The sequence below is a fragment of the Pholcus phalangioides genome, unplaced genomic scaffold (genome assembly GCF_987345545.1).
Source record: "Pholcus phalangioides strain wild (caught in Gottingen) unplaced genomic scaffold, Ppha-v1.0 ptg000015l_1, whole genome shotgun sequence".
NCBI classification, from domain to species: domain Eukaryota; kingdom Metazoa; phylum Arthropoda; class Arachnida; order Araneae; family Pholcidae; genus Pholcus; species Pholcus phalangioides.
This window is the reverse complement of record NW_028301608.1, coordinates 20595468-20622021: the sequence shown is the minus strand read 5'-3', so window position 1 is coordinate 20622021 and position 26554 is coordinate 20595468. Positions and strand designations below refer to the sequence as shown.

The 26554-nt window shown below is 37.5% G+C and overlaps 1 protein-coding gene across 3 annotated transcripts in view; it reads right to left on the bottom strand.

Moving 5' to 3' along the window:
• The window catches only part of LOC149075648 (BTB/POZ domain-containing protein 3-like), a 96525-nt gene that overhangs the window by 37509 nt on the left and 32462 nt on the right, over positions 1-26554 (bottom strand). Inside the window, exon 1 of one of the 3 annotated variants that reach the window (XM_089243129.1) lies at positions 2223-2887. The exons of the other annotated variants lie outside the window; for them this stretch is intronic. Within the exon in view, the coding sequence (XP_089099255.1) occupies positions 2223-2414 (192 nt within the window). The 5' untranslated portion in view covers positions 2415-2887. Of the gene's footprint in view, positions 1-2222; positions 2888-26554 lie in introns of those variants that run through there. 3 annotated transcript variants of the gene reach the window in all.

Here is a 26554-nt window from a genome sequence, read left to right as displayed (position 1 = left end):
GTTCCCGGTGATATGTTAAAAGTATTCGATAGGGATCGGAATACCTGTTCGGAAGAACCCGGAAGTTTTCACATTCCCTTGTTTATGGTCACTTAATGAATTCGATCCGTTGTCGTAAATACACGCGTGAAGGTGAGTCAAAGAGTTTCATGATCGGGTCACGTGGAGAGAAGGACGAAAAAGATCTTGTTTTAAAACACGAGATTGCGGTTTTGCATTTTGCTTTTATTCTCTGCAATGGGGCTGTAAAATAAAGAGCTGAACTCATTTCGAGCGTGAAATCTTCCACGCGATGTTTCGGAATAAATACCACGGGACATTGAATCACTCTACGCCAAATTACGATCACTGATGGTAAAAAAAATTCGGTTTTCTTTATTTTTCAAATCAGGGAAGAGCAATTTGCGACCCTTGCCAAAGGATGTGTCCATGCCTTCCTCACCAAGTGAAAGACTAATTAACTAACTTATCGCACGGCAACTTATATTCAGAGAGAATTATAGAAGTTCATATTCAGAGAGAACTTCTAACCAATAGATTGCCGTCGGGGTTACGCAATATTCGAGAGGATAAAATATGAATGTAAAACAAAAACCCAATATAGTAGACTCAATCATCCGGCCTAATTTGGCGGAAGGACAGGCCAGATAACAAAAAAGCCGGATAGCACAGAGTTCTATAGTTGCTCACTTTCTACCTAACCCATACAATTGAAAACACCATTTTTATACCGAAACCCGATATTATTCATATTTTCTGACCTCTTAGTACTGGCCAGTACTTTATAAGTGTATTTTATGTGCTGTACTGTACGTTTTAAAAATTTACAACAAAAAAAGAAAGTCCGAGAATGAAAATAATGCACAAATTTCAAGATAAATGTCATAATGTTCAACTAAATTGTAGAAAACATAAGCTCATGTACACTGTGCAATATAAATTCATAGTCTTTTAATCCTCTCGGTGGCACTGACGAGGTATCTCGCCTCCTTAAAAGACTCTTATTTTAGCATTGACAAGCTCGTGCATTTTGTAAAGTTTATTTACCAATGGATCACTTATCTTTGTACCTTTTAGTTTGCACCTAATGCAAATCGGAAGAAAGCCTGCTTCATTATAAAAAGTGAGGTTTAGTGACTTTTACTAAGCCGCGGAAAAGGCTAAAATAAACAAAATACAAACATAAAAATAAGCTAAATCGTTACAAAAATTATTTTAACGCATTTCGTTGATAAACGATTACTTGTAACGCATTGGGAAAGTAAATTACTCACCACTTTGTTATGGAGAATTATAATTATTTTTAACTAGGCCGGATAGTACTGAGGCCAGTTAGTCACGAGCCGGATGGTCGAGAGTCTACTGTATTTAAATGTAAAAAGTGAAAGACTGACATGCTTACATAGAGGCTTGATTATCAGCTTTTTATATGTCTTAATATATTTGCATTATGTGCACTATGCATTTACAACAAAACCCAATGCAGGGGCGGGCCCTAGCTCTTGAAAACTTGATTTGAACTGTAAAAGCAAGGTAAAAACCTTGTTATATATGGTGACCCTGTCCAGGGGTGGCTCGAGAAAAAAATCTTTATCCATACGGAAACTGTCTTTGGCGCGCCTCCGAATTACGTGTAGTGCGCCCATTACTTACAGGACAAACTGATTAATGGTTTAAATTTATGATATTTCCTCCTGATTTTTTCATGTTTATCAAACTTCTTGCCAACTTCATTTGGGATTTATTGGTAATCGGTAAAAGTGATAGATATTGCGAAATTTATCAACTTCATCGAGACGAATAGTCATTATGTATAATAACCGATAATTATGCATAATTATCAAATGATCACATTTACCGTAATATATGTATCAGTTCGGTGATAATTATAAATAAATAAAATGAAAACATATTTTCATTTCGAAATTGGGATTCGATCAAAACTGGGAAATTGAAAACCATTTTTTGACCAAAATAATCATAATATAAGCTTAGTGAGTCTACTATAAAAAAAAAATATATCGAAACAAAAATTTCGTGAAAGAATTTGTTTTGCAAAGTTATGGAATTTTTTATTATTTTTTTTGATGGGGCAGGAGAATTCGATTTTGCTCTAAAATGAATTCCGTGGGGAGGAATATAAAGGACGAAGAGAGAGAGAGGGGTTAGATAATAAAGAAGGGAGATATAGATGAACGAAAAATCAATGACGAGTGACTCACCGATGGGGATACGAGTCTCGCCCGGACGACCAGGACCCTCTTTTCCGATGGCAGGTTGGGCTCTGCGGCTTCTTTGCTGTTGTGTTCAGGCTTTTTGTAAGGACGGAAACTTCGACGGTAATGGCGAAAGTCCACCAAGAAATAAAACACCGGGTCACTATAGCAATATTCGCGACTAACTCGAGGTGCCATTGCTATTATTAATCTCTTTTCTTTCTTCAAATATTTCAGTTTCAGAATCCCGCAACAGCTGAAGGAGAAGAAATCGGCGAGAGCTGACCTTCTAACGAAACATGTTTTGCGTCTTTTTTTTCGACATCGAACGTCCCCCTCGATGAAAAAATCACCAGGAATAGATCTTTAAAACCAACAAAACAAATATTGCCTAGTGTTTACACTCGAGGAAACTTTAAAGTGTGATCATGCTTTTCTCTCTTCTCCTCGAGGCCGACTCATCTGGAAATTCTCCGTCGCTGACAAATGAAAAATTGTCTTTTTGATGAAATTGGTAATTCATGGATGAAAATTAACGTTTGGATTCTTTAACAATCAAAACAGAGTAACATATCTTTGATGGAACATAGCACTATGTCGCCGTGCTCGGAAAGCTTTCAGTGCGGTTGACAAAAGCTCCGACAATAATTATGAGATGCGGAGTAAGGAGTAAAAAAAAAAAAAACCATGCTCTGTGCGGGAGAGGTTGCTAAGAATCTCGTTTCTCGCCAAATGCTTTCACTATCTTTCGAAAATATCGCCAAAGTCATCGCATGTTATCGCACGCGCTACCGGGGGTGAATGATATGCAAGATTTCGGCATAACCTAAAAAAATATCATATCGGTTCTCGGGAAAGAAAAAAATAATAGCATCTGCCATTCAAATTTTTGACTGAACCCCAAACTTTGAAATGCTTTTGAACATTTACTTCTTTTAGTAATTTTATTTCATGACATAAAGACGTTTTTTTTCATGACATAAAGAAGGAGTTTTTTCTAAATTCAACCCCTAAAATGGTCAGGAGGGGGCGCAAAGGCTACAAGGGCAATCATTGCTGAGCCGAAATCACTGAAGCTATAAATATGAAATTTGGTGATTAATGAAAATTTTATTTATATTGTATATTATTTTCATTTTTTAATCAGCATATACATTCACTTACGATTGAAAAATTTTACTTCTTCCCCAATATTACATACATACAAGCCCCCCCCCCCCTCCCAGGGGAGTGAAATTTTTTGTCCTATAAGTCCAAGATATGGCTTAATTTGCTTAATTTTTTTTACAGAAATTAAGTTTGTTGAGATCTTCGAAAGTGTAGTTTTTAAAATTTTAACCGTCTAAGCGGCATTGACGAGATATCTCGCCTCTTTGAAGGCCTCTCATTTAAGCATTGACAAGCCCGGATATTTTGTAAAGTTGATTTCTCAATGGCACACTTTTCCCTACACCCCTAGTTTGCACCTGCCGAAAATTGGAAGGAAATTTAGTTTAAAAGATATGGGATTCTAAAGGGGGAGGGGGTTTAGTGATGTCTACTGTGCCGCTTATAAAGAGTTAATATATAAAATTAATGTATGGGGACTCTCACTAAAAGTCATGGGTGTGGAATCCAGTCGAAAAACAATTTCTAGAAGACTCTTATCTGTATCAGTGCGTTTATTGATGAAGCGTGAGACTGATATTTTACACGGTGTATCCATAAATCGATAGACATTTAAGCTATAAATTTGTGAAGTAGTTAAACTCAAAATTCACACGTCAAATTGAAAAATAAATACGTAACGAATATACATATTTTAATCACATTTTATAGTTAGGAAGAGCCATACATTTTGCGGCTAAGTGGTACTGCACTCGTCTCGCACCTGTTCAAGTCCTACCCCGACTTTAGTCGATGAATGACATGAATCTTTAGTGTTACAGCTGTTCTAGTATTTAATTATGTTCGGCTCTGTTGTTAAAATTTTTTAAATATTTTATTTATTCATTTTTGAGCATCTTACCTCAACAGTTAATCGAAAACGACGAATTCGATCATTTTAGGGCTAACTCTCTGTGATTCAACACACATAAAAACGTATCGAATTTCTTTTTCTTACAAATACGAATGTAAATGGGTGCTGTTAGCATATTTTTAATTGAAGCAATGCAATTTAATTAATTGGAGTGGACTTTTTCAAAATTAGTTAAAATGGTTAATTAAAGGGTGAAATACACAGCTTGCCTTGATTTTAATGTTATTTATGAACTGATAAAATTTGACTTAGCAGAGTTTAATAGTTCTTACCTTGAGAGAGAGAAAGAGTTTTATTTACATTCTCCCCCCCCCCCCTTTAATTTTTTGAGCGAGTTTATAAACATTTGAACACGCAAAACTTCAGCAGATTTCAAAACATTACGCACACAAGGAATAAACTCTTTCTAAATGAGAAATTATTGTAAGTATCGTACTTATATATCCGTATTTTGTATTAAAATATCAAAAAAAGTTGTGAAAACAAATTGGCATAATGGTTTTTTTTTACCTTCTATTCTCCAATATATGCCACAGAGCTGGCCACACCAGGCCACAAAAAATTTCTTAACTTTTTTTAGTCACGAACCGAAATCAACAACATGATCAACTTCGCGGTCAATCGGCTACTTTTAATTTGAAAATGCTTATTAAATATTTCTGATAAAAAAAATGTTTATTTTTTTCTAACCATTGATGGTCAGTCCATGGTGTGTGTCTTCACGGGTGGGCCGAGAGCCCAGAGCCCTGAATCAAATAGAGGGAATGAGGTTATTAAGAACACTTTTAATAATTATCAGATTATTTCTTTCATAAATTCTAAATTAACATTAATTCAAGAATTATTTCTCTTTAATTTTCAGTTATTTTTTTTTCATTAATTCTGGAATAATTTTTCGTCAATATTGAAATCATTTCCCATTAATTCGGAAATCTTTTTCATTTATCCTGGATTGCAAGTCGATTCTTACGACCATCTGCGGAGCCCCTGTGACTCACGTTTGGGTCGCGACCCTTAGATTGAGAACCCCTGCCATAGAATGTTAGAAGCTTTTTCATGCTTTTTTTACTTTAATTGCTAAGAAAATATTTCCGATTTGGGGGGAAAAAATCTTGACTAATTTTCATTAAAAAAAATTGATGTTGGAAAAGTCGACGATCTTTGAAATGCCAAGTTACTGGTCAGATCAGAGCCAAATCGAGAAGAACTTGCCAATACGTGGCGCAGATGAAGGTAATAGGGTCCGTCCAATGGGAAGAGACAGGATAGCGTTGCCCGCGAAATGCGTGGTTGCCTAGCAACAGATTCACTCGAGCATGCAGCTGCTCTCATGGTCTCATGCCCCCATTGAGAGAAACGTCGGAAGAGACGCCAAAATTATAGCCCTTTTCAAATATCGGCGGCCACAAATACGAACCTTTCCGTGCCGAATGGGCCGAAAGATAAATTTCTCCGACGGAGACATTTAATACAGCTCGCGTTGTGTTATGTTTACTTGTTTCAAATAACATGCGCACATGCCATCTTTTTTTGTGCTGAATAAATTCTAGGTCTGTTTTGGGTTGAGCTAAAAACGAGAAAAGATATCACGCGATTTTTTTTGACCACGACATGACCAAAACGACGAGGTTGGTTTCATTTCGAGTTTGAATAGAATTAGAACAACCTACGTTTGATAGAATTAGAATGAAATCCATCGAAAACTGCGTGGGTCAGTCTACCACTGTCATGTCATATATCAGTGAAATTACAACAGATCATATCCCTTGGAGACTCTTCGATACCTTCTTCATTTATGACAAGGGTACTCAACATTTAGGGGAGTGTGGGCCACTTTTGGTTTGAAGACGTATCGCGGGTGATACTTGAGTGATCGGTAATTATGCATACTTGTCAGACGCGGGGCCCAGGTAATAATTTCGAGGCTCCTCCTTTCGAGCCCTACTTGTGGGAGAGGGAAATCGCCATCCAAAGATTCATGCATTATCACAGAATATACATAGACACACACAGGAATGCTGAAAAATATCTACTCACCAATAAAAATTCAGAATATATATACATAAATGAGGGGGAAAAAATCCCAGAATATTAATGAAAGACATTGTTCCAGAATTGATAAAAATTTCTAAATCAAATCAGTTGGAGCTTAGACCCCTTGTTATACTTCAATAAAAAAAATTTTTATATGTATATGTATATTTTTTCACTGCTATCACCCTAAGAGCGGGGCCCCCTTAAACAGCAGGGCACGATGCGGCTATACCTGTCGTATTACCCTAAAATAAGTGGCTGATGGCTGACCCAGCCATAGTGCGAAGGGCCCTTTGGAAAGGCTCTGAACAATCTGCAGGCCTTTTAAGTGATCCGTAAATGTACTGCGCATCACTTAAGTGATTCGTGAATGTGCCACTTAATTTATTTTTTACAAAATTAGGTTTGAGGTCGTGGAAAGCATCAGATAACACTAAGCGCCACATTAGGCCCGCGGGACATGGGTTGAGCATGTATGATTTATGATTTAAAGAAATTAGTGAAATTTTGCCAAACTCGCTGAATACAAGAGAAAAAAGTCATTTGCTCGTATCAGCTGATATTTGCAATATTCGTGAAAGAATATAAAGTATGCAAAATATTAAGTAATATCGCGTGCAATCTGTCATAACAAACACGTGAATGTGTCCGCCAGGTCAGAAGTCCTTAACACGGTGCTCGTCGCGATCATGGTGCCCAACAGTTACTTTGAGCACCCGGAAACGATTTTAAGTCTTATTATTCACACAATTATGGAATACACAGGAATTCTCTGAAAAAACATTCCTGCAAAAAATATAAACACACAAAAATGCCAATTTGCGTAAAAACTAATAAAAACTTTGAATTGATGAAAATTTTGAACTTTAGAAAATTTTAAATTAATTAAAAAGATAATATTCAAAAACGGACGAGAACCAGAATCTAATGAAAGGAGTTGGTCCAAAAAAACCTGATGAAAGTTCAGAATTAGTGAAAGTGATATTAGTACAATTGGTGAAAGCTTTCCATAGTTTGGGATGATGTGGTGGGGGGTCCTTGCTTGATTTGAAGCATGAGTGTCCCTTCGGCCCACAACTAAAAACAAAAATGCATTTCAGCACCTGGAACACACATCCACGTTACTTTATTCCTCTATGATTTTGGATGTTTTGTATTGTGTGCGCGTGTATTTAGGCGCCGGAACCTAGGGGCTGAGTCCATTTCAGTCCCCCACCAGGAGATTTGAAAGAAGGTTTAAGGGTGCACATTGCATTGTTTTTCCACAATAATTTCTGGAAAACAATGCAATGCACCTGCATACGCGCTTAGTCCTGTATATACGGGACGACCAGCAACTTCCAGCCGCCCCTCCCAATGTTTTGTTCATGTCGGTGCCACTGTGTGTGCGTGTGTTGTATGTTTTTCTCCTCTATTACCGGGACTGCGTCCCTTGTCTCCCTAAAGCACGGGTCTGGTGCAACTGTACTTGTCGCTCACCCCTAAGTACGGATTTGATTACTTTTTTGGCGTGTTTCGAATATTACAGCGAGCCTTCCATCACATGGAAGTCCAAAAATTTTCTTACATGAGCTCTCTCTTGAAAATGAGAGAAGTCTTCATTGCAGTTGTAGTACTAGGGGCCGTTCAAATATTACGTCCACAAATTTTTAGCCATTTTTGACCCCCTCCTCCTGTCGGCAAAATTTCGTCATCAGCTCTGCCCCCCTGAATCCTCACGCATATTGGTGGGATCAGAAACGTACTCGGGGGGGGGGGGGACATAGGGGGCTTGTGCCCTTCCCCCGCCAGACGATCAAAAATTTATTTTTTTAATGCAAAAAATATTCGGAAGAAAATGCCTTTATATGTGATTGTTATCAATTTCTGTTAATTCCAATGCTATTTTAAGGCTAAGAACTCAAAATTTCTCTTTAAAAAAATTCATTGCTACCCACCCTTCAAGCCATATATGGTAAACCCTTGACCCAGGGACCAAATGTGGCCCGGAGGAGTTATCTGATGTGACCTGCCAACTCATACCTAATTTTGTGAAAGTGGACTAAGTACATTTATAGATCGCTAAAGTGACCCGCAGCACAGTTCCAGAACACTTAAGCGATCATCCATTGAGTGACATGTGGCACAATTCCAGAGCACTTACGTGGTCCAGACACATTGCCAGATCACCTGAATCCATGAAACATTTAGCGATCACTAAAGTGGAGCTGTAGGGGACTTATCAATAGGGAGAATTAGTTCAGGTGCCCACAAACTAGCGAGAGGTTGGACTCGTTTTTGGTGCACCGAGTAGTTAGACGCCATAAGAATATTCCATATTTTACAAAGGGTGGTTGATGACGTAAGCATCATCCATTCCCTCCACCCCCATTGTCATCAAAACTCAGCAAATCGGAATCCCCCATCGATGCTGAGGTCTGGTAATACTTGTCTAAGTCTTACTGTAATACTCGTATGGCCCCCCTTACGAGCAAGAAATGCTTATATATGCTCGTTATAGTCGTGATTTCTCATATAAACCATGCTCGTATCAAACGAGTTCGACTGTGAGAGAAAAAAAGAAAAAAGATCAAAGTGTTTATAAAAGTTGATGAATCAGCTATAACAAGAACGATGTATGTAGTAAATAACTAATGAGATAAATATTATTAGATAAAATACCGTGTTTGAAAAAAAAAAGATAGAAAAAACAACTATATCAAGTTATCTCTCTTGGATGTAACGATGAAAAATCGAATTGGCTATAAAGAGAATCTCTATGGACTCTCTTGTTATTCAAGGTTCTGATCTCTGATGGGCGTTATCTCGTTATTCGGGAGAAAGAACTCGAGACCACCTTCTCTGTCACGGACGTTCGTTCGTTCGCGTTTCGTTGACGTAACAGGCGAAAAATACTTCGAACTACATTGGGCCGGTTGTACTACAAAAATGTCAACTCCTAAAAACAAATATTAGAGACGAGTTCAAAGGCAAGCAACGTAGAAAGAAAAATGCATTGAAAAAACTTTTCCAGTAGGACCACACGCTGCGAAGATTAGTGTTTCATTATTTAACCGGTGACTGTGCACATGACCTTTCGGAAAATATCTCATTGTTTACTATGTCAATGGCTTGGAAGTTTTTTTTTTCGCTTTAATTTTTGCGGAATGGTCAATAGCTTTGAGACAAGTATATTCACAATGACGTACATTGATAATTTTCGTATTCAATGCTGCAATGTTCTTAGTAATTTATTAATTAGTTCTATGATTGATCAGGTATGTGTTCATGTACCACGAGTAGAAATGAGAAGTCTTATGACCCCCAGTTGGTCTGATTTCTGCATAGGCAAGAGAGGCATCTGCTCATTATACAATAAGGGGTCATTCAAGTATTACGTCAGCATCGAGGAGGGGGGGGGTTTCGGATTTGCTGACTTTTGATGACAGGGGGGGGGGGGGGTTGAAGGTTGCTTACGTCATCAACCACCCTTTATGAAGATATGAAATATTCTAAGCTGCTGACGAGGGGGGTCAGTGTTTTACTGACAAGGGAGGGGGAGAGGGGGGGGGGTCAAAAATGGCTAAAAATATGCTTACGTAATACTTGAATGGCCCCTAACTAGCTGTTACCCGCGGCTTCACCCGCGTAAATTTGGTAATCAGAAAATTGCTTGGCGATGATTCCTTCCAATAATATTTGAATCCCTCATGACCATGCATTTCCTGAAATCCCGTCTTGGCGAGTTTCTATGTTATAAAATATAGTAATGACCGAATTTCATATTTATAGCTTCCAGTGGTTTAGGATCAGCGATGATTGCCCCCATATAGAATAAAATAATCCTTCAACTTGTCTTGAAGAAACATTTCTTATCGCAAATCATACACAATTTCTTTTACTCAACTCTACAGTTTGAAATTTCGGATAAGAAACCTTTTATAGAGTAAAGGAAAAAAAAACCATGATTTTTATGGAACAAGGGCACTAACGACTCAAAACCGTAAAAATCCGAACACGGGAAATCTAATAACGTATGCTAAGAAAGGGGTCAAGACAGAAGTGAAAACTTAGATTGAATTATCGTAGTTATGAAACAACCAATCTGTAAAAATTGTAGGGGGAAATTAGTAATTATGCTTCTTAAAGAGGAGGGTGTAGTCGCCGAAAACGGCAATTTTCAATTACGAAAGTCCTAATTCGGTTCCGCACCATGGATCCGGGCCAACAACAGCGAGACTAAGCGCGACGACCGATTTTTTTTTTTCCAGAAAGAAGCTTGACCTTGGTTCGATATACGACAACCTTGAATTAACTATTGGTCAGTACGCTCTGTACGATTCGAACACATTGCACATTAAACAGAATTAAAAGACCATTTTTTCTTAGGGGTCATTCGAGTATTACGTCATCATCGATGGGGGGGGGGGGTGGATAATGCTTACGTCATCAACCACCCTTTATGAAAATATGAGTTAGGATTCAGAGGGGCAGAGCTGATGACGAAATTTTGCTGACAAGGGGGGGGGGGTCAAAAATGGCTAAAAATTCGCTTACGTAATACTTGAACGGCCCCTTAAGAAAATACAGTCATACTCGGTTATAACGAAATCGAAGATTCCGCGTAATTTTGTCGTTACAACCAAGGTTGACGTTTTCAAGACTTTTTTTATAGAAGATATAATCAGAGGGAATCAAATTATTTGTCTGAAAACTTTTTATTTCTATATAATTAGGATGGCCAATTTGAAAGAAGAAAAATACGGGAAATTGAAATAATTAATATAATAACCCTTTCAGACCTGAGCATTCATTTCTTAGAATTTGCAAAATGCTCTTGCATTTTTGATAATCAGAAAATGCATTAAAAACGTAATGTCTATAAAATGTAATTACCTTTTTTTTCAAAATTTCAATTTTTTTTGTAAAGAAATAATTCACTTCGTTCAAATTTTTTTTCAGTGAAGATGATGCAGGGTACATTCACGTTCACATACAATTTTTTCCAAAATTTTATGGTGTTAAATTTCATGAAATGAATCACACTTTTCACGGAGGCACTTTCTCCCCCCTTGAAGTCATCTTAAAAACCTCCTGAAAGTTCAACTTTAAGTACTAATCTCTGATGAACGCCCCCAAAGTTAATATTCACCCTATTTCTAACTTGAAACTTACACAATCCTCCAAGTTACAGGTTAACTCCGTGATGTCGAAAATAAAAATTCTACTGTGAAAAAAAAGCAACCCACACACATTTTTGGCACCAGGGTCTGAAAGGGATGAGAGAGACATTGTCGATTCTCTCCAAACATGTTGTCAAATATCGATAAAATTACTAAATTTTGTTTATGAATAACCCTTGCCGAGAAAAAAAAAATTCTGCAGCAAGTCTGCTAAAATGTATTTTACGGGGGAAAAATGAATTTGGCAAATTATGTGAAATGAAAATACTCTTTTTACATAATTTACAAATTGTGCAAATTACCTTCATTACTGATTCTAGTAAAGATTGAGAATCAAAGCAAGTTTCATTAAAAAAACGGGATATTTTTTACAAAAATAGTCGGTAAAAGGAAAATAAGGAAATATTTCGTATAGTGATCATGTAAATGATCAAGTCGGAACGTCAAACATGAAATAAATCTTTTGCAACTTTAAATATAAAATAAAAAAAGAGACGAACATTCCCTAGATGTGAACAACTCTAATATTAGGAATTTTGGGGTAAAACGTCTTTGAAACGGAAACAAAAGTGGCGAAAAATTCGTCGTTATATCCGAGGGGGGGTTGCTTCTTATAGACGTTATGAGCAGAGTCCGTTAACATTATTCTCTATCCTAAGTAGCGCGGAACGCCAATTACTGACGTTATAGCCGAGGTGTCGCTACAACCGAGTTTGACTGTAAATCTTTAACGAAGTGGTTTAATTTCTCAGCGGGGCAGCGTGTGAATGCGCAATTATTACTAAATCTCTCGGAAGAGAACTTTCATACCAGAGGCCCGAAACCGGGTACGAGTACCAGATGGGACATTCTGCTGCTATTACTTGCTCGGTAATAAGGTGGGTGAAGGCTGTTTCTTGTTGCCCCTTTTACTGCCACCGTTTCTCAGGGTGGTTATTTTCGGGACCTTTTTTTCGTCTTTTTTTTTTTTCGGTTCTTTCTCCGAAGGATGTGGGAAGATATAAAAAGGTTAGAGGTTGAAACTCTTCTATAACAAGGGTTCTGAGGGATGTATTGATGTTGCCATGAAATACTTAGCAGATGTCCCCGAACCAAAGACCTTTTTTTTTTGTATAGAACGTTTGAAGCGTTAATCTTTTATAGGAGTAGAATTCCGGAAAGTATATTGACCGGGAAGGGAAAAGTAACCAAAATGTACATGGGGGACGAAATGGCACCTACATTTCAGATTTCATATTTCCATCGTTTAATAGCACCAAGTTTATTTGAAATGAGTTAATTATAAGCCGTTGTATCAAGGCTGAAAGACCAACTTTGAAATTGGGATTCAAGAAATTGATACCATAACAGCACTATTACCAGGCAGCCTTTCATATTATGTTTCAGATGAATTCAATAACTGAATTTTGTTTTCATTGTAAATGCACTACTTTCTACTTATAAATTACGAGAGAGCCCTAAACATTTCCCTCATTATTACGTATTGAGAATTGAGAAAACCTACTAGAAGTAGGCAGGCAGTGTCCTTTCCTCGCAAGAGCAAATGGGGCATATGCCCAGGACCTACAAAATTGTTCAGATTATATATTTTTCTCATCTCGGTTAACTCTCGAATAGCGTTTGTAAAATTTAACACTGTAACGAATTGTAAAATAACGTCGTCTTTATAATGAAAACCTCTTACATAAAAATTCCCAACTTTACAAAAAGAACGAAAAACAGATGAGACGTTCCATTAAACATCACACTTACGTAGTACCACTTTTTTTAATCTATAGAGAGCAGATAGGTGCCGATTATTATTATTTTTTTAACAACTGCAATTGGTAAGATATGATGTTTTCAATCCAAAGGTGACGATAAAAAAAATCAAAGGTCATGGCATATTTCAGAACCTATTTCAAAAGTTCAGAATTTATCAAAAGTTTCCCAGGACAACTCTGTAATAATAGGCTACCTCAAAAAACGCCAAGTTGGGCGGAAAAATTTATGTTTGAGCGGATGCTTGGAGTAACGGGTTCTGGGAGTGGGCTCTCAAAGTTCAATCCGCACCTACTCGTATTACAGCTAAAAACAGCACCTCTGGCACCCCACGGCAGCACCTCTCAAACACATAACAAACATTCCTCAAATTCAACGTTAGGTACACGTACACGGTGCATTCTGACACGTTCCAATTTGATAGAAGTTTCTCAAAGCAGCAGTTCTCAAACTTTTGTCTCTCACTTGCGGCTCCCTTGCCCCCGTCATCGTTCACCGCAATTCCCCAGAACAGTCTAATGAAAACCCTCCAAATCAACGAACAGGTACACATCTCAGTATCAACGAACACAGCGATTCCTTCTAGGAGCCGCGATTCATTCTCTGAGAACCACCGCTTCAGAAGAATACAACATTTACGAGGTTCAGTTAAGTAATCATGCCTAGCACATAGGGGCCGTTCAAGTATTACGTAAGCAAATTTTTAGCCATTTTTGACCTCCCCCCCCCTGTCAGCAAAGGTCAGCAAAACGCTGACCCCCTCCCCCCTCTTGTCAGCAAAATTTCGTCATCAGCTCTGCCCCTCTGAATCCTAACTCATATTTTCATTAAAGGTGGTTGATGACGTAAGCATCATCCAAACCCCCCCTCCCCCTTGTCATCAAAAGTCAGCAAATCGGAACCCCCCCCCCCATCGATGATGGCGTAATACTTGAACGGCGCCATAGTAAATGGGAACGAATAGGCTCCCCCTCAAACCCCACACTGACCATAATGGAGGATTATGGTCAATAACGAGTTCGTCATACACAATCCAAAGTATTCGATGTGCTTACTAAAGCGGAACAAAGTGGTACATTCTACAATTTCGAAAATTATGTACCATTTTTGATTTCACAATCTTTCAAACACATATTCAAGACAGAAAAAAAAAACAATGCATTTCATAACAGTTTTATGGAAACATGGTATCGCAACATACGCGTAATCATAACCGCCACTACGATATTTTTAGCATGCCCATAATAAATATCGCGCTCTGTAGCTGGATCAAATATTTCAGCACGGTCCTCCTACTCTAATGATATGGTATGGGATGAAATTACCAGAGACGTTAAATATCCACCCTAGCGTGACACACAAAAAAAAATATTAATGAGGACACGCCAAACCGGAAATATGGCGATAACCACATCAAAACGGAAGCCTTTATAATACACTTTCTTTATTTTTACTTCTCTGTTAATCTCGTAACGGTCTGATCTGCTGTAAGGTCTTTGACAAATGTCTTCAATAGGACAATGGAAGCGCCGTGGAAAAAAAATAACAATAATTACAGAAAAAACACAACAACAACAACAACAACAACAACCCCTGAGGGTTCCGCTTTCAAATAAAATATATACAGATTCACGCACCGCCTCTTATAACGATTCATTAAAGGTCTGCATATGGCGGATGCGAGCAGATGCTCACCTATAACCGCCGCTATTGCCGACAAACATGTTTTTTTATATAGTTATGAAACGAAAGAATTGGCAACGAAGGCTTATTCTATTTTGATATACAGGGTGTGTATAAGTGATTGGAGTAATTAGGTTTTTTTTTATGGGTGCGATAAGAGGAGTATTCGCTGGAGTGGGGTGGTACTCGGCGAGCTGTAGCCCAGGGCGGCAAGTTCTGAGGTGCGGTAAATTTGAGGAATGAGTACTATGCAAAAATATTTTGTAGAATGAAAAAGGGTGTAGAAATTTGTGTAGCCGATAGGCGGTTAAACCATAAATCCGCCTCTTAATCAAACTAGGTTAGTGAGTGACTCAAGGTGTATTCGAGCATGTTGAGTGAACAAAAGAGCGACTTACAAGGAAAGTGTCCCAAAGTGTTGTCCCCAAAAAATTATGAAATAAATTAAGTACATTCATCTCACCCAGAAACATATAAAAACAAAGACAAAAAAAAATTGGATGCGGAGTTATGAAGTTACGAAAAATTACAACAGTTGGCTACTCATCGCCTCTTGCGCTTCTTAGTGATTATGTATAAAAAACTTATTTCCTTTCTCTCTCTCTCTCTCTCTCTCACACACACACACACACTATAGCTGTGTTTGTGTGTAAAATAAAAAGCACACCTTTTTCCTTTATTTTTCTTTTTCTTCGTCTGCACTGTACCTGACCTCATGTTGTTTGAATGACGTCACGCTAAGACTTTAGGGTGGCGGGATTTTCAGATTCATTCTTGGCCTCTATTAGCGTTCAAAAAATATTACTATTTAAAAAAAAAACATTTTTGAGTGATCCCCCCATAATAGTTCCGCCAGATTTTTATTTTATTTTTGTGCACATGCAAATGAGTAGAATCAGTGGCAATTTTCTCAAATATTATTGAAAACGTCAACTCAAGTCCCTTTACTTGTTCGAGAGCAAGGGACATGTAGTGAGCGACCACCCAGTCTAGAAGGTTTAGTGATTTGCACTTTGGCTGTTATAATGTAGATCAGGAAAGCTTTAAAAATCGCTTAAAAGCTTAAAACCCCGTTATTTCCGCAATACCAGGTCCAGATACCGTTGTAAATTTTCTTCTGATAAGCTGTTTCCCACTACCCCCCCCCCCCCTCCTTTCCCCCAACCTATTGGACGGAACCAGCTTTTGTCAAAGTGTGATAACAGGAGAGAGATCGTTTTTCCTTCCCATTTCGAGGAGGTACAGTAACATGCGTATGATACAAATAATAGAAAAATATAGAGTATTTCTCTTCTCTCCTGGTAGTTTTTTCATATTATTTTTTTGAGGAAGAAAAAGATTTCTTTGCAAGAAATCAAAATATATATATATATATATATTCGGCTTGAAAACAGGTGTGGCATTTTGTTTAGCGATTTTCACTGTGGCAGTAGAAATGAGGATCAGAAAAATTTCAATTACCGCTTAAACGATTAACGAACCCCGGAACTCCAACTCCCAAACCCATCTCGTCTGTTATATCAGCACAAAATCTGTTAATCGTGACAGCACCCGATTGTCTGGCGAAATATATTGTCATAATTTTGTATATTTACATTTTTTTTTCTTTTTGTGTCAATAATGGAGTGTCCCGGACTCCGCTGGAAGAGATCCCGGTGATGAATTAAGTCCGGCTGCAAAGTTCTGGCGTTCATTCATACACTACTGTCATTACATCCTCCACGATCACCCAATTCACCCCCTACAGTTTAAAATATGTATATATACTTGTGGATTTTTTATGATCGCAATGCCAAATAATTTACCTCCAATAAAATTTTGAAAGCATTACAGCACATGTAGGTTCTCTGCATGCTTTAATCAATTATTAAAACAAGGATATGACTAAACGATTCCGAAATGTGCAATAATTACAACTGGTGATATTTTTTTCCCCCTCGAATAAGGTGATAGCTAGCTGATGATACCTCACAAAATAAATCAATATAATGTTGACTTAAAACTCGTCTATTATCGTATATACTTCTTGAAATCCTATTATCAACCGTTCATTGTACGCAAATTTAATTTCAGGATCAAAAATATGTTAGTCATATAGTGAAGAAACAGTTCAAGAAACTGACACTTACCCCAGCAAATATAAGCCACGAGGTGCTCTTAGCCGAGTCTGGGAAGAGAATATACTCTTCTCCATCCACGTTATTTATTCTAACAGATTTTCTTTTCTGTATAAAAGACAGAAAAAGGGAAGAGGAAGCCATGATGTGCGTCACCCGCTTCAATTCAACCACCACATTTTACCGATCCCAGACGATCCTCACGAGCGAGAGTAAGAATTAAAAATGGCAATTTTGTGTATGGCCATTCGATTGAAATAGTTGGCGTGACACCCGAGTTAATCTGAACCCTTCGGTCCGGAACAACCTTCGATAAAGTTTCGAAAAATAAGAAAACTAACGTGCATCTGCATGAACTTGATTTCGCTTCTCATTTCGCCAGACTCCAAAAATGGTGAAGTCAACGAACCAAAATATGTTTTCTAATTAGCAGAAAAACTGAAAATACGAATCACACACGGTATATATTAGTTAACTAATCTCTCTCTAATCCTAATTAAGAGTGGTCAGCTGGATTCTTGAGATATTGTAAAATCTTCGTGTGGACATAACGTAATTTTTTTCGTACATATTAGTAAAAGTCAGCTTGTGATCAAATATGTAACATGTTATTATTATTATTTTACGAAACTTTTTTTTTTGGGTGGTTACGGTTTTTCGACAGAGCGTATTAGGACTTTCGGAAACTCTTTTTGGGCTGACAGCAATCGAAGCGTTTGTAATGTAACCATCTGGAATTCTGTAGTTAGTTAGCTAACTGAATCCATATATGTGACCAACACATAGAATTTCATAATTTTGTATTGGTCATTTTAGTCGGTTGAATTCCAGAAGCTTTGAATTTGCTAAATCAAAGGTTTTTTTCCTCTTTCAAAGATCTATAATTTACTAACATTGTTATTAAACTAAAAGGCACGTAATCATCAACATTTACAAATTCAAATACAAAGCCACAACAGGCAAAATGCCCAATGAGGTGGCTGAAAAATAAGATTCATTATAGGTAATTGATTTATTATCCATTTTTATTTGATCGGATAACATCAATCAAACCTTTATTCGACCGCGTTGATCTCAAAAAAAGAAACATGAGTTTCTTATATTTTTCAAATGAAGGCATTGTATATTTTGAACTCGTTTCGACATTGATGCTTCCAAGAAACTTCTAAATATTCGATTTTTACTTGTGAGCCGCTCATGAAGTTTCTATAATCACCAGCAGAATGGCTCAAAGGTATACATGTCCCGTGTATTTGTTGACAATCAAAGCAAGGGCGACTGTTAATTGCATTTTAGAGGAAAATATCATGTGTGGAGGGAAAACGTTGCTGTGAATTTTTCAACAATTATAAAAAAGTAAGTTGGCAAGTAATAACGGCCTTTTTTTTGCTATTATACAGTTTATGTAAATCATATAAATACAGAGTGCTCTCTGAAAAGTAATATCCCATATTGTGTTTTTTTTTAATTTCACAATAAATTTTTTTGGGGCATTCAAGGAATTATACAGAGTAATTATAAATAAACTGACACTACTTAGAGCCCTACTTGGCATTTTATATAGCGCCCATTCTGATGGAGGTATTTTGATGAAATTCTGTATATAGAAGAGGCCATGGAAAAAAGAAAGATTCAATAAAATGATAGTTCAGTTTTTGACCACCAGGTGCAAAAAAGCCCACAACGGGCGCTGCATTAGTCGGAGTAGTGTCAGCATATTCAGCTTTTATTACACTGCCACTACCTATGCAGCGCCCGTTGTTGTAGACGTATTTCATTGAGAGTTGGTTCACACGTTATTACGACCATGGGACTGACTGTGATAAAAAAGCGCCACTTTTCCACCTGGTGGTCAAACTTTTAACTTTTTTTTTTATTGAATCTTTCTTTTTCCCATGGTCGATATATCCTATACACCAAGTTTCAGCATAATACTCAAAATACCTTTCATCAAAATGGGTGCTACATACGTCTGAGTAATGCCAGTTTATTTATAACCACCCTGTATTAAACGATGGTATTCCATTTGCTTAATGTAACTCCTCAAAATTTTTTCCTCTGGATATTTCAATGCTTGCCAATTAAGGAGCTAAATAGAAACTAACAAATGAAATATTCAGAAACAGCATTCAGTTAGAAGAATCACGGTGAGATAAGAACGTATCAATTTTTCAATGAGGAAAAACAAATCAATACAAAGATTTAGATTTCTCACTACAGCGGAAAAGATGGTGAGCTGTCAAAGAGAAAGGACGTCTCTATTTTTTTTTTCTAATGGCGGAAGCGGAAGGAGAACGAACCGGAATACCGGAAAAAACAAACGCATCAAGGTTGAACGAGACGTGAAAAAAACAGTATGACTAAAAATTCTTGAATAGAAATAAAATGTGTTGAATATAGTAGAAGTCCGTATACTGTACACTAGAATATACAAAACCAACCAACATGCGAGTATCATAATGATGCTGTAATTTTCTGCTGAAACCGCGAAGCAGATCACGTCTCCGTGCCTAATGGCCTTTCACCAGCGAACTGTGCACGAATCCCTGCGTTTTTTTTTCTAAAAATATAGGCTACTATTAGTTTGCTGTACCTATCTCTTTTTTGTGAGAAGCATCGACATCGAAGTACACCAGAGGTTTCCATCGTAAAAGCTCTCGCAGAACCTTTGATGGTTATGAGGCTGTTCCGCGGAACCCTTGTGGCCGTTTCTCGGAACGCAAACAAGTTTTGAATGTTTCTCTAATACACAGAGTGTCTCGTAAATTCCGTGTACATTTTCTAGTTGAATACTCAGTCGAAGCGAGTAAAAATTTTCTCCAAAAAATCAATAGTTTCTACACCTTATACAGGAATGTCCCGTAAAATACGGGTCATATGGTCACTTTAATGATTTCCAGATTAAAGGGAAAAATAATATTTTTGGTATCTTACCGACGCATATAATGGAGTTGGAACCAGCTTCTTGTTCAAAAATTCAACACTTAAAAATTTTCTACTGATTTTAACATATGAGACACGAGAATGATTTTTGGAGAAAAAAATTACATTGAAACATCTTTCTTGAATTCTCTTTGTATGGTGAAAGTATCCGCAGTTTCTGACAAAACTTTGAAAAACTACCGGAATCAGAGGCTTACGGAGGGAAAGTGGGGAAGACATTGTGGGCGTGGGGGGGGGGGTGTCTTTTTCAACGAAGTAGGCTTTCTTTAGATTTTCAGCTGGTGTAAACTATAAGGAGTAAAGGGAAAAGTTTTCCATTGAGAAATCAACGTTACAAAATATGAAGGCTTGTCGGTGCTGAAATAAGAGGCTTTTATGAAACCGAGATATCCCATCAATGCCAATTAAAGGGTTAAATATGCCACTTTTTTTTCGTCAAAATTCAAAATAAAGAACGGCATCAGTAACAAGAATGTTTTTTTTTTTTATTCACTAGCTATCATTGAGATTTTTAAGGGTTCCGTGACATTTGATACTTGAGTCTGCGGAACTCCAAAGAAGCTTTCACGGAGCCCCAGGGTTCCGCGGAACACCATTTCAAAATCTGTGAAGTACAGCATTTTTGATACTAATCATAGTGCACATTGATTGAGTTAAGAATGAGCCTCTCTTTGAATTTCATTTTGAGAGATGGAGGTTCACCTGATTTGAAGCTCATTCGAATAGCTTGGAAGCCTTTCCGATGTAACAATAAACAGTCTAACTTTTCTCGAAGTAAAAGTTGGGAAGTAATTATTTCCGGAAAGTCATATGATATTAACTCATAGGAAATTCAAGTTATTCTTGGAAGGATCCAGAGGCTTTGGAACTACTCGTAATAAAATTCCATGCCTCGAATAATAATACCGGCGCTCAATAACCTTCAAAATAAACGTCGATACTCACTCTTGCTAGCGCTCGTACAGATTCTGGAAAAGCATTGCTGCATACCATATTTTATAACCGATAGTAGTATTTCTTCCCGCTGTGCAATCGTGTGGTCATCGTGCTGGACTCTCATCGTAAGGATCCTGGTACGAACCCCGTTGACGCACAGTGGTGGTCGGCTGAAGTTGGTTTTCTGCCGTTTTCCAACTTCGAGTCATGAATGCGAGTCGGTCTCGTTTAAAAGCGTCTTTTCTCATAGAACAATGTAGACCTAGAGCACGACACGTACATAACATGAAAATTCAAGCGTTTACTATCTTTACTTCAAAATACGGGAGGTGGGTGGCAACATCAGCAGGAAACATGAAATAAGCGCAATTCTGACAACATGAATACTTTAAGGCCACACATACACTCACAACACACATTCCGTCATGCACCAATTCGTTATGTCCCCTCCGATGATAGGTTTACACGACGGCATACCTTCTTCATGGTAATGCGAATGCCCTACGTCCGTAATCGTAGAAGGCATTCTCGTCAGATATTACACAGGGGTGGGTATAAATAAACTGCCACTATTCAGATGTATGTAACGCCCATTATAATGGAGAGATTTTGATGAAATTTGGCATATATATATATATATATATATATATAGGGTATGTCATCGATTTGTGTGTAGTTTCCGCGTGGGTTTGCCGAGCGTCTTAATCAGCATTTTGATGGCCGTTTTCTATTGCCGCATGGCTGGGAGGATCGCCAACAATCCAAATGGCATGTTCACGGGCGTGTACACAGGGAACATCGGACTGGAACCACTCATATAGAGTATATGTATACCCATCATAGAGGAAAGAAAGATTCAGGAAAAATAAGTTACATTTTTGACTATCAGGTGAAAAAGTGGTTTGGTTTTCTGCGGTTTTCCAGCTTCGAGGCACGAATGTGAACCGGTTTCCCATTTGAAAAAGTCTCTCCGCAGAGAGCAGACGGGCCTACAACAACTATACTGACAAAGCATGACAATTAAAGCATTTCCATCTTTACTTAGAAAATGGAAGCCAGATGGCAGCATGAACTCGAAACAAGCGCAGCTCGACAACATAAATACGTTAGGGCCAAACATAACAGAACACACATTCCGGCATGTGTCGTGATTCGTTACGCATTCCCTAGAGGAATGTGTACGAGGTGCATGCCCGGTTGAGTAGTAGTAGGTGTAAAAGTGTCGCTTTTTTTTATCACATTATCTTGTCGCCATAGTGCAAATAACGTATGTACCAAGTTTCCAAGAAATACGTTATTTGGACCATGGGGGAAAAGCTAACTGTAATTAAAGAGCGCCATTTTTTCACCAGGTGGTCAGAACTTGAACTTTTATTTCATTGAATCTTTCTTTTCTCCCATGGGCCATATATACTCGATAACCACCATGTACTAAAGAACGTCCACATCTTAGTTATTCCCCGACGTAGCCAAATGACATTTTCGGTCTTCGGGATGGTCATTTCGTGTTATTTAGATGAGGTAAAAGCTGCACCACTCGCACGGATGAATTTCGGGTAACAGCGTAAAGATAGCTTCCGACACGAAGTAAAAATTTTACGCCGAATCCCCAAAACTTTTGGAACCAAAAATTCTCATCTCTCATTATTAAATTGTTGGATTTTTTTTTCTTCTTTGAAATGGATTTTGTCCAATGATACTAAATGATGGCAAGGGTAGAAATCACCATCTGCCGTCATGAAAGATGGGGGAAAAAAAATTGCATTATGTAATATTCAGCCTACAAACTGATGAGATAAATTAGTGGATAGTTCCGCGTCATTTCAACTCCCAGGTGTGTCACGTCATTTTTCTTCCGTTATAAAAATCTAGCTTCTTTGTGTGAAAGGGCTATTTCAGATGCCACCTGTTCGCTTGTCCAACCCTATCTGCGATGCCCACAGTTTGAACAGCAAACAGGAATAAGTACTTGCTTCTTCATTGCTTTTGTATCAGAGCTGACAATTGGAAAAAAAACAGAAGAGTTCTGCAGATGAAACCATCGCATTACAAAATGCTGACACTATATTTCGTGATGATTAAGAGCTGTTGTTGTTGTTTCCGGATCATTCGATTCATCCTGAGTCAATTTACGGTGACCGAACAGTCCGTGGCCATCTTTTAACGGAAATAATCTTGAAGCATCAACGCATCACAATCTCATGCCAATTTTTTTTTTCTTACCGGGTATTTCCACAAACGACAAAATCATAATCTCACATGACAGACAATTGTATCTTTATGTTCTCTTCCCCTTTTATGTCCCTGGATTTGTTTTGATTTTCTTTGAAGGTCATGAGAAGCCTCTTTCCCCTGTATTTGCAAAATCGGCCGAGCATGCCCCGTAAAATGTGCTTCATAGTATCCCTAGTACAGAAAATTATTGTTTTCTTAGCTTCTTTTAGTTGTTAACCGCATACTAAACAGCTTTCGGCGCATTTGCTTTTATTTCAATTCGTATTAGACTGCGTATTCAGAAATATACACATGAAAAAGTCAAGAAAACTGCATAAATGAAAGTATAATACAAGAGTCAGACTATAGAACATCACGTGATGTTCGAAAAACCATTATTAGTAACGTTACAAGTGACTAAATCTTTCTTTTAGAATTGTTGTACATTACTAAAAATCCTATGTGATACAATGCCCGAAAACTGTTCAACACAATTTTTGTACGTCTTCCGAACAGAGTATGGGTAAAGAATGCTCTGAAAATGACAGAAATCATTCATAAACTCCAAGACATTCTAAGGCTTTTGGAAAATAACCCAGATGAAGTAATATGGACTCGTGTTGACATCATCTTAACCCTTTAAGTGGCATCGACGAGTTATCTCGCCTCCTTAAAATCCTGTTATTTTAGGATTCACAAGCCCAAATCAAAGTTATTTGTTCTCAATTAAGAAATCATTCTCTATTAAACACTTTCCCCGCAACTCTTTACTTTGTACCTGCAGAAAATCGAGAGGGAAAGCCTACTGCAAGGGAAAAAAAAAGACGCCATTTTAAAAGAGGGGTCTACTTAGATAAGACAACCATAATGATTTTTATGCGCAGTGCATCGTATAGTATTAAATATTTGTTTTTTCTTTCGTGATATATGCTTTTATGTTGCGTTGCTGTATTTTGGTTACGTTTGACATCCATATTTTTATGGGCATCTTTTTTTTCAGCCGACTCGTTGGACAATTTGTATGTTGCACAAAGATTTTGCTTTGTATACTGAGACGAATGCCTGCCCATGCAGCCCTCGTTTAACCACGTTACGATCAAGGACGTAATGCCAGTGCAATAAATTCAAACAAGTTCTCTGTTTTCTTTCCTCTCTCGCGAAGCTTTGTTGTAAATCTAAAATTTTTTTTTCCTTTTCGTGTTTTTTGTAGCCTGATAATGATTTTTTCCATATATGATATATATTTCTAGTACATACATATAAGAGTGGAAGAGAACAGGTAGGGTGAGAGTGAAAAGGAAAATCTACTCTGTACTTACACTCTTATCCACTTATGTATTGTACTGTTTTACTCTTTCATTTATTTATTTTTTATCCTTTTTTTTCTACTTTTTTTCCTTCTCTTTCTTTTCCTTTTTCTAACGTGCGGATAGGTTAGGACAACGTGACCATATTTATTGCCGATTCGTCAAATCCGAATATCTTGCCAATAGCTTGTAAGAGAAGTGGTTAAATCAACAATTAAGTCTCACGTTGGGCCCCAGATAGCTTCATGCTTTCATAGAGCTAACTTATATTCGAGACTCATACGCACTGAAATTAATTGTATGTATGCATTACAATAGCAAAAATATTCAAACTGTTTCTTGAATAGTGCCTGCATATAGACACCTCTCTTTATATACCGTTTAAAGGGTCAAGAACACAAAGGCAGCCCCAGTGCCAAGAAGGTCACCAAGAACAAGCGGAAAGAATACAAAAAGACACCAATGACAGTGAAAGAACCATCTACACTCATTCAAACAAGATCGATCTTCCATTTGTTTCCATCAAATTTATTTTCTCTACCTATTTTTTTCCCAATTTCATTTATCAATTTATTTGTATCTGGTTATATGCGTGTATAATCCGCCCCTCATCTGCGAAATGATTAAAATTGCTCTAAACCCGTGGTTCTCAACCTTTTTTGACTCGCGGAGCCCTTTTCAGTATATAATTTCTATGGCAGAGCCCTGTTTGACTCGAGGAGCCCTTTTTTGTACATAATTTTTATGACAGAACCTTGTAGGCTTCTCTTATTTACTTATCTATGAAATTTACTGATTCATTTTACTTTCCTTGAGTCGCCGCGGAGCGCCGGTTGAGAACCGCTGCTCTAAACGATAAAAAATGGAATGTGTTCCGCTTAAAAGTAAAAACAAAGTATTGCGGTGTAATTGCAGGAACACTTTAATGGGAGAACAATGAATGAACGAACTCCAGAACTCTACCGCTTAGTGCGAGAACAGCAAAAAGTTCTTCAAAATATTTTCATGTTTAGATTAATTTTTGCTTTGCAAACTGAGACGGAGCCTCGTTCAAATGTTCAAATGATCCTTTAAATTTCAAGTTCAAGCCTCACCCTCCAGGATGACCCAAATGGCTTCATGCTGATGCAGAGCTAATTTATATTCGCTTTGTCTCTTATACATACTGAAATCAATTGTATGTATGTATTACAATAGCAAAAATATTCAAACTGTCTCCTAAATACGCTGTCCGTATAAAGTCACTTCTTCATTTTGACATGATGAACAGAAAGGAAACGTATTTATGGGAGCACAATTAACAGTTTACAAAAACCGCAGGCCCATTTTTCGAAATATTTTTAGAGGACAAAAAAAAAGGAAACAAAGAGATCGGCGAAATAGAAACAGATTCACTATTGAACATTCGTGCCATGTCCAGTTCTAAATAATTGAAGGCAGATGCATCTTATCCCCCCCGTAACGAGACGATCAATCTAAAATTGTCACGACAACTTAGTCGCTAGATATATCTTAGTATCATTTACTGGTACATGTTCTCGAGCCAAAATTCCATCCACCCTGCCCTTGTTTCTCATCAAGTTCTTTCAAGTCTTCGGCAAAAAGAGCCCCCACCTGCTGCGAAGCACGAAAGCAAGTACCAATGTACAGATAAGAGTAGGCAACACGGAATATACTGTATTTCAGTCGTTTTTCAATTCAGTTGCTTCAATTGCTTTTTCTCCTCGGGCATTTGGAAGGTACAAAACGAGTGACATAATATCGAACAAAGAAACGAATCGATGAGTTCAACGAACTTGTTTTTTTATATAGAAAAAATCAAATAATGAAAATATCAGAAAAATTTCTAATAATGTCGGAAGAGGAAAAACGAATTGATCACACGCAAGTGTTTCTGATGTTCTCCCTCTGTGTTACATTAATTGATGCCTCATTTTACGTTTCACAGAAACAAATGATGGCTTTATAGGTGTAAACTTACATTGTCTATTACTTCAAAGTATGGACAATGCAAAATTCAAAATTACGCTAGCGATATTTAAAAATGAAAAATCTCTAAAAAATTTGTTTCAAAACACACGCGCATATATAGTTGCTCCAAGATGCACAGCCGAACGTGATTGACTCAAAGTCAACCTGGAATTATCCAAAATTCGAATTA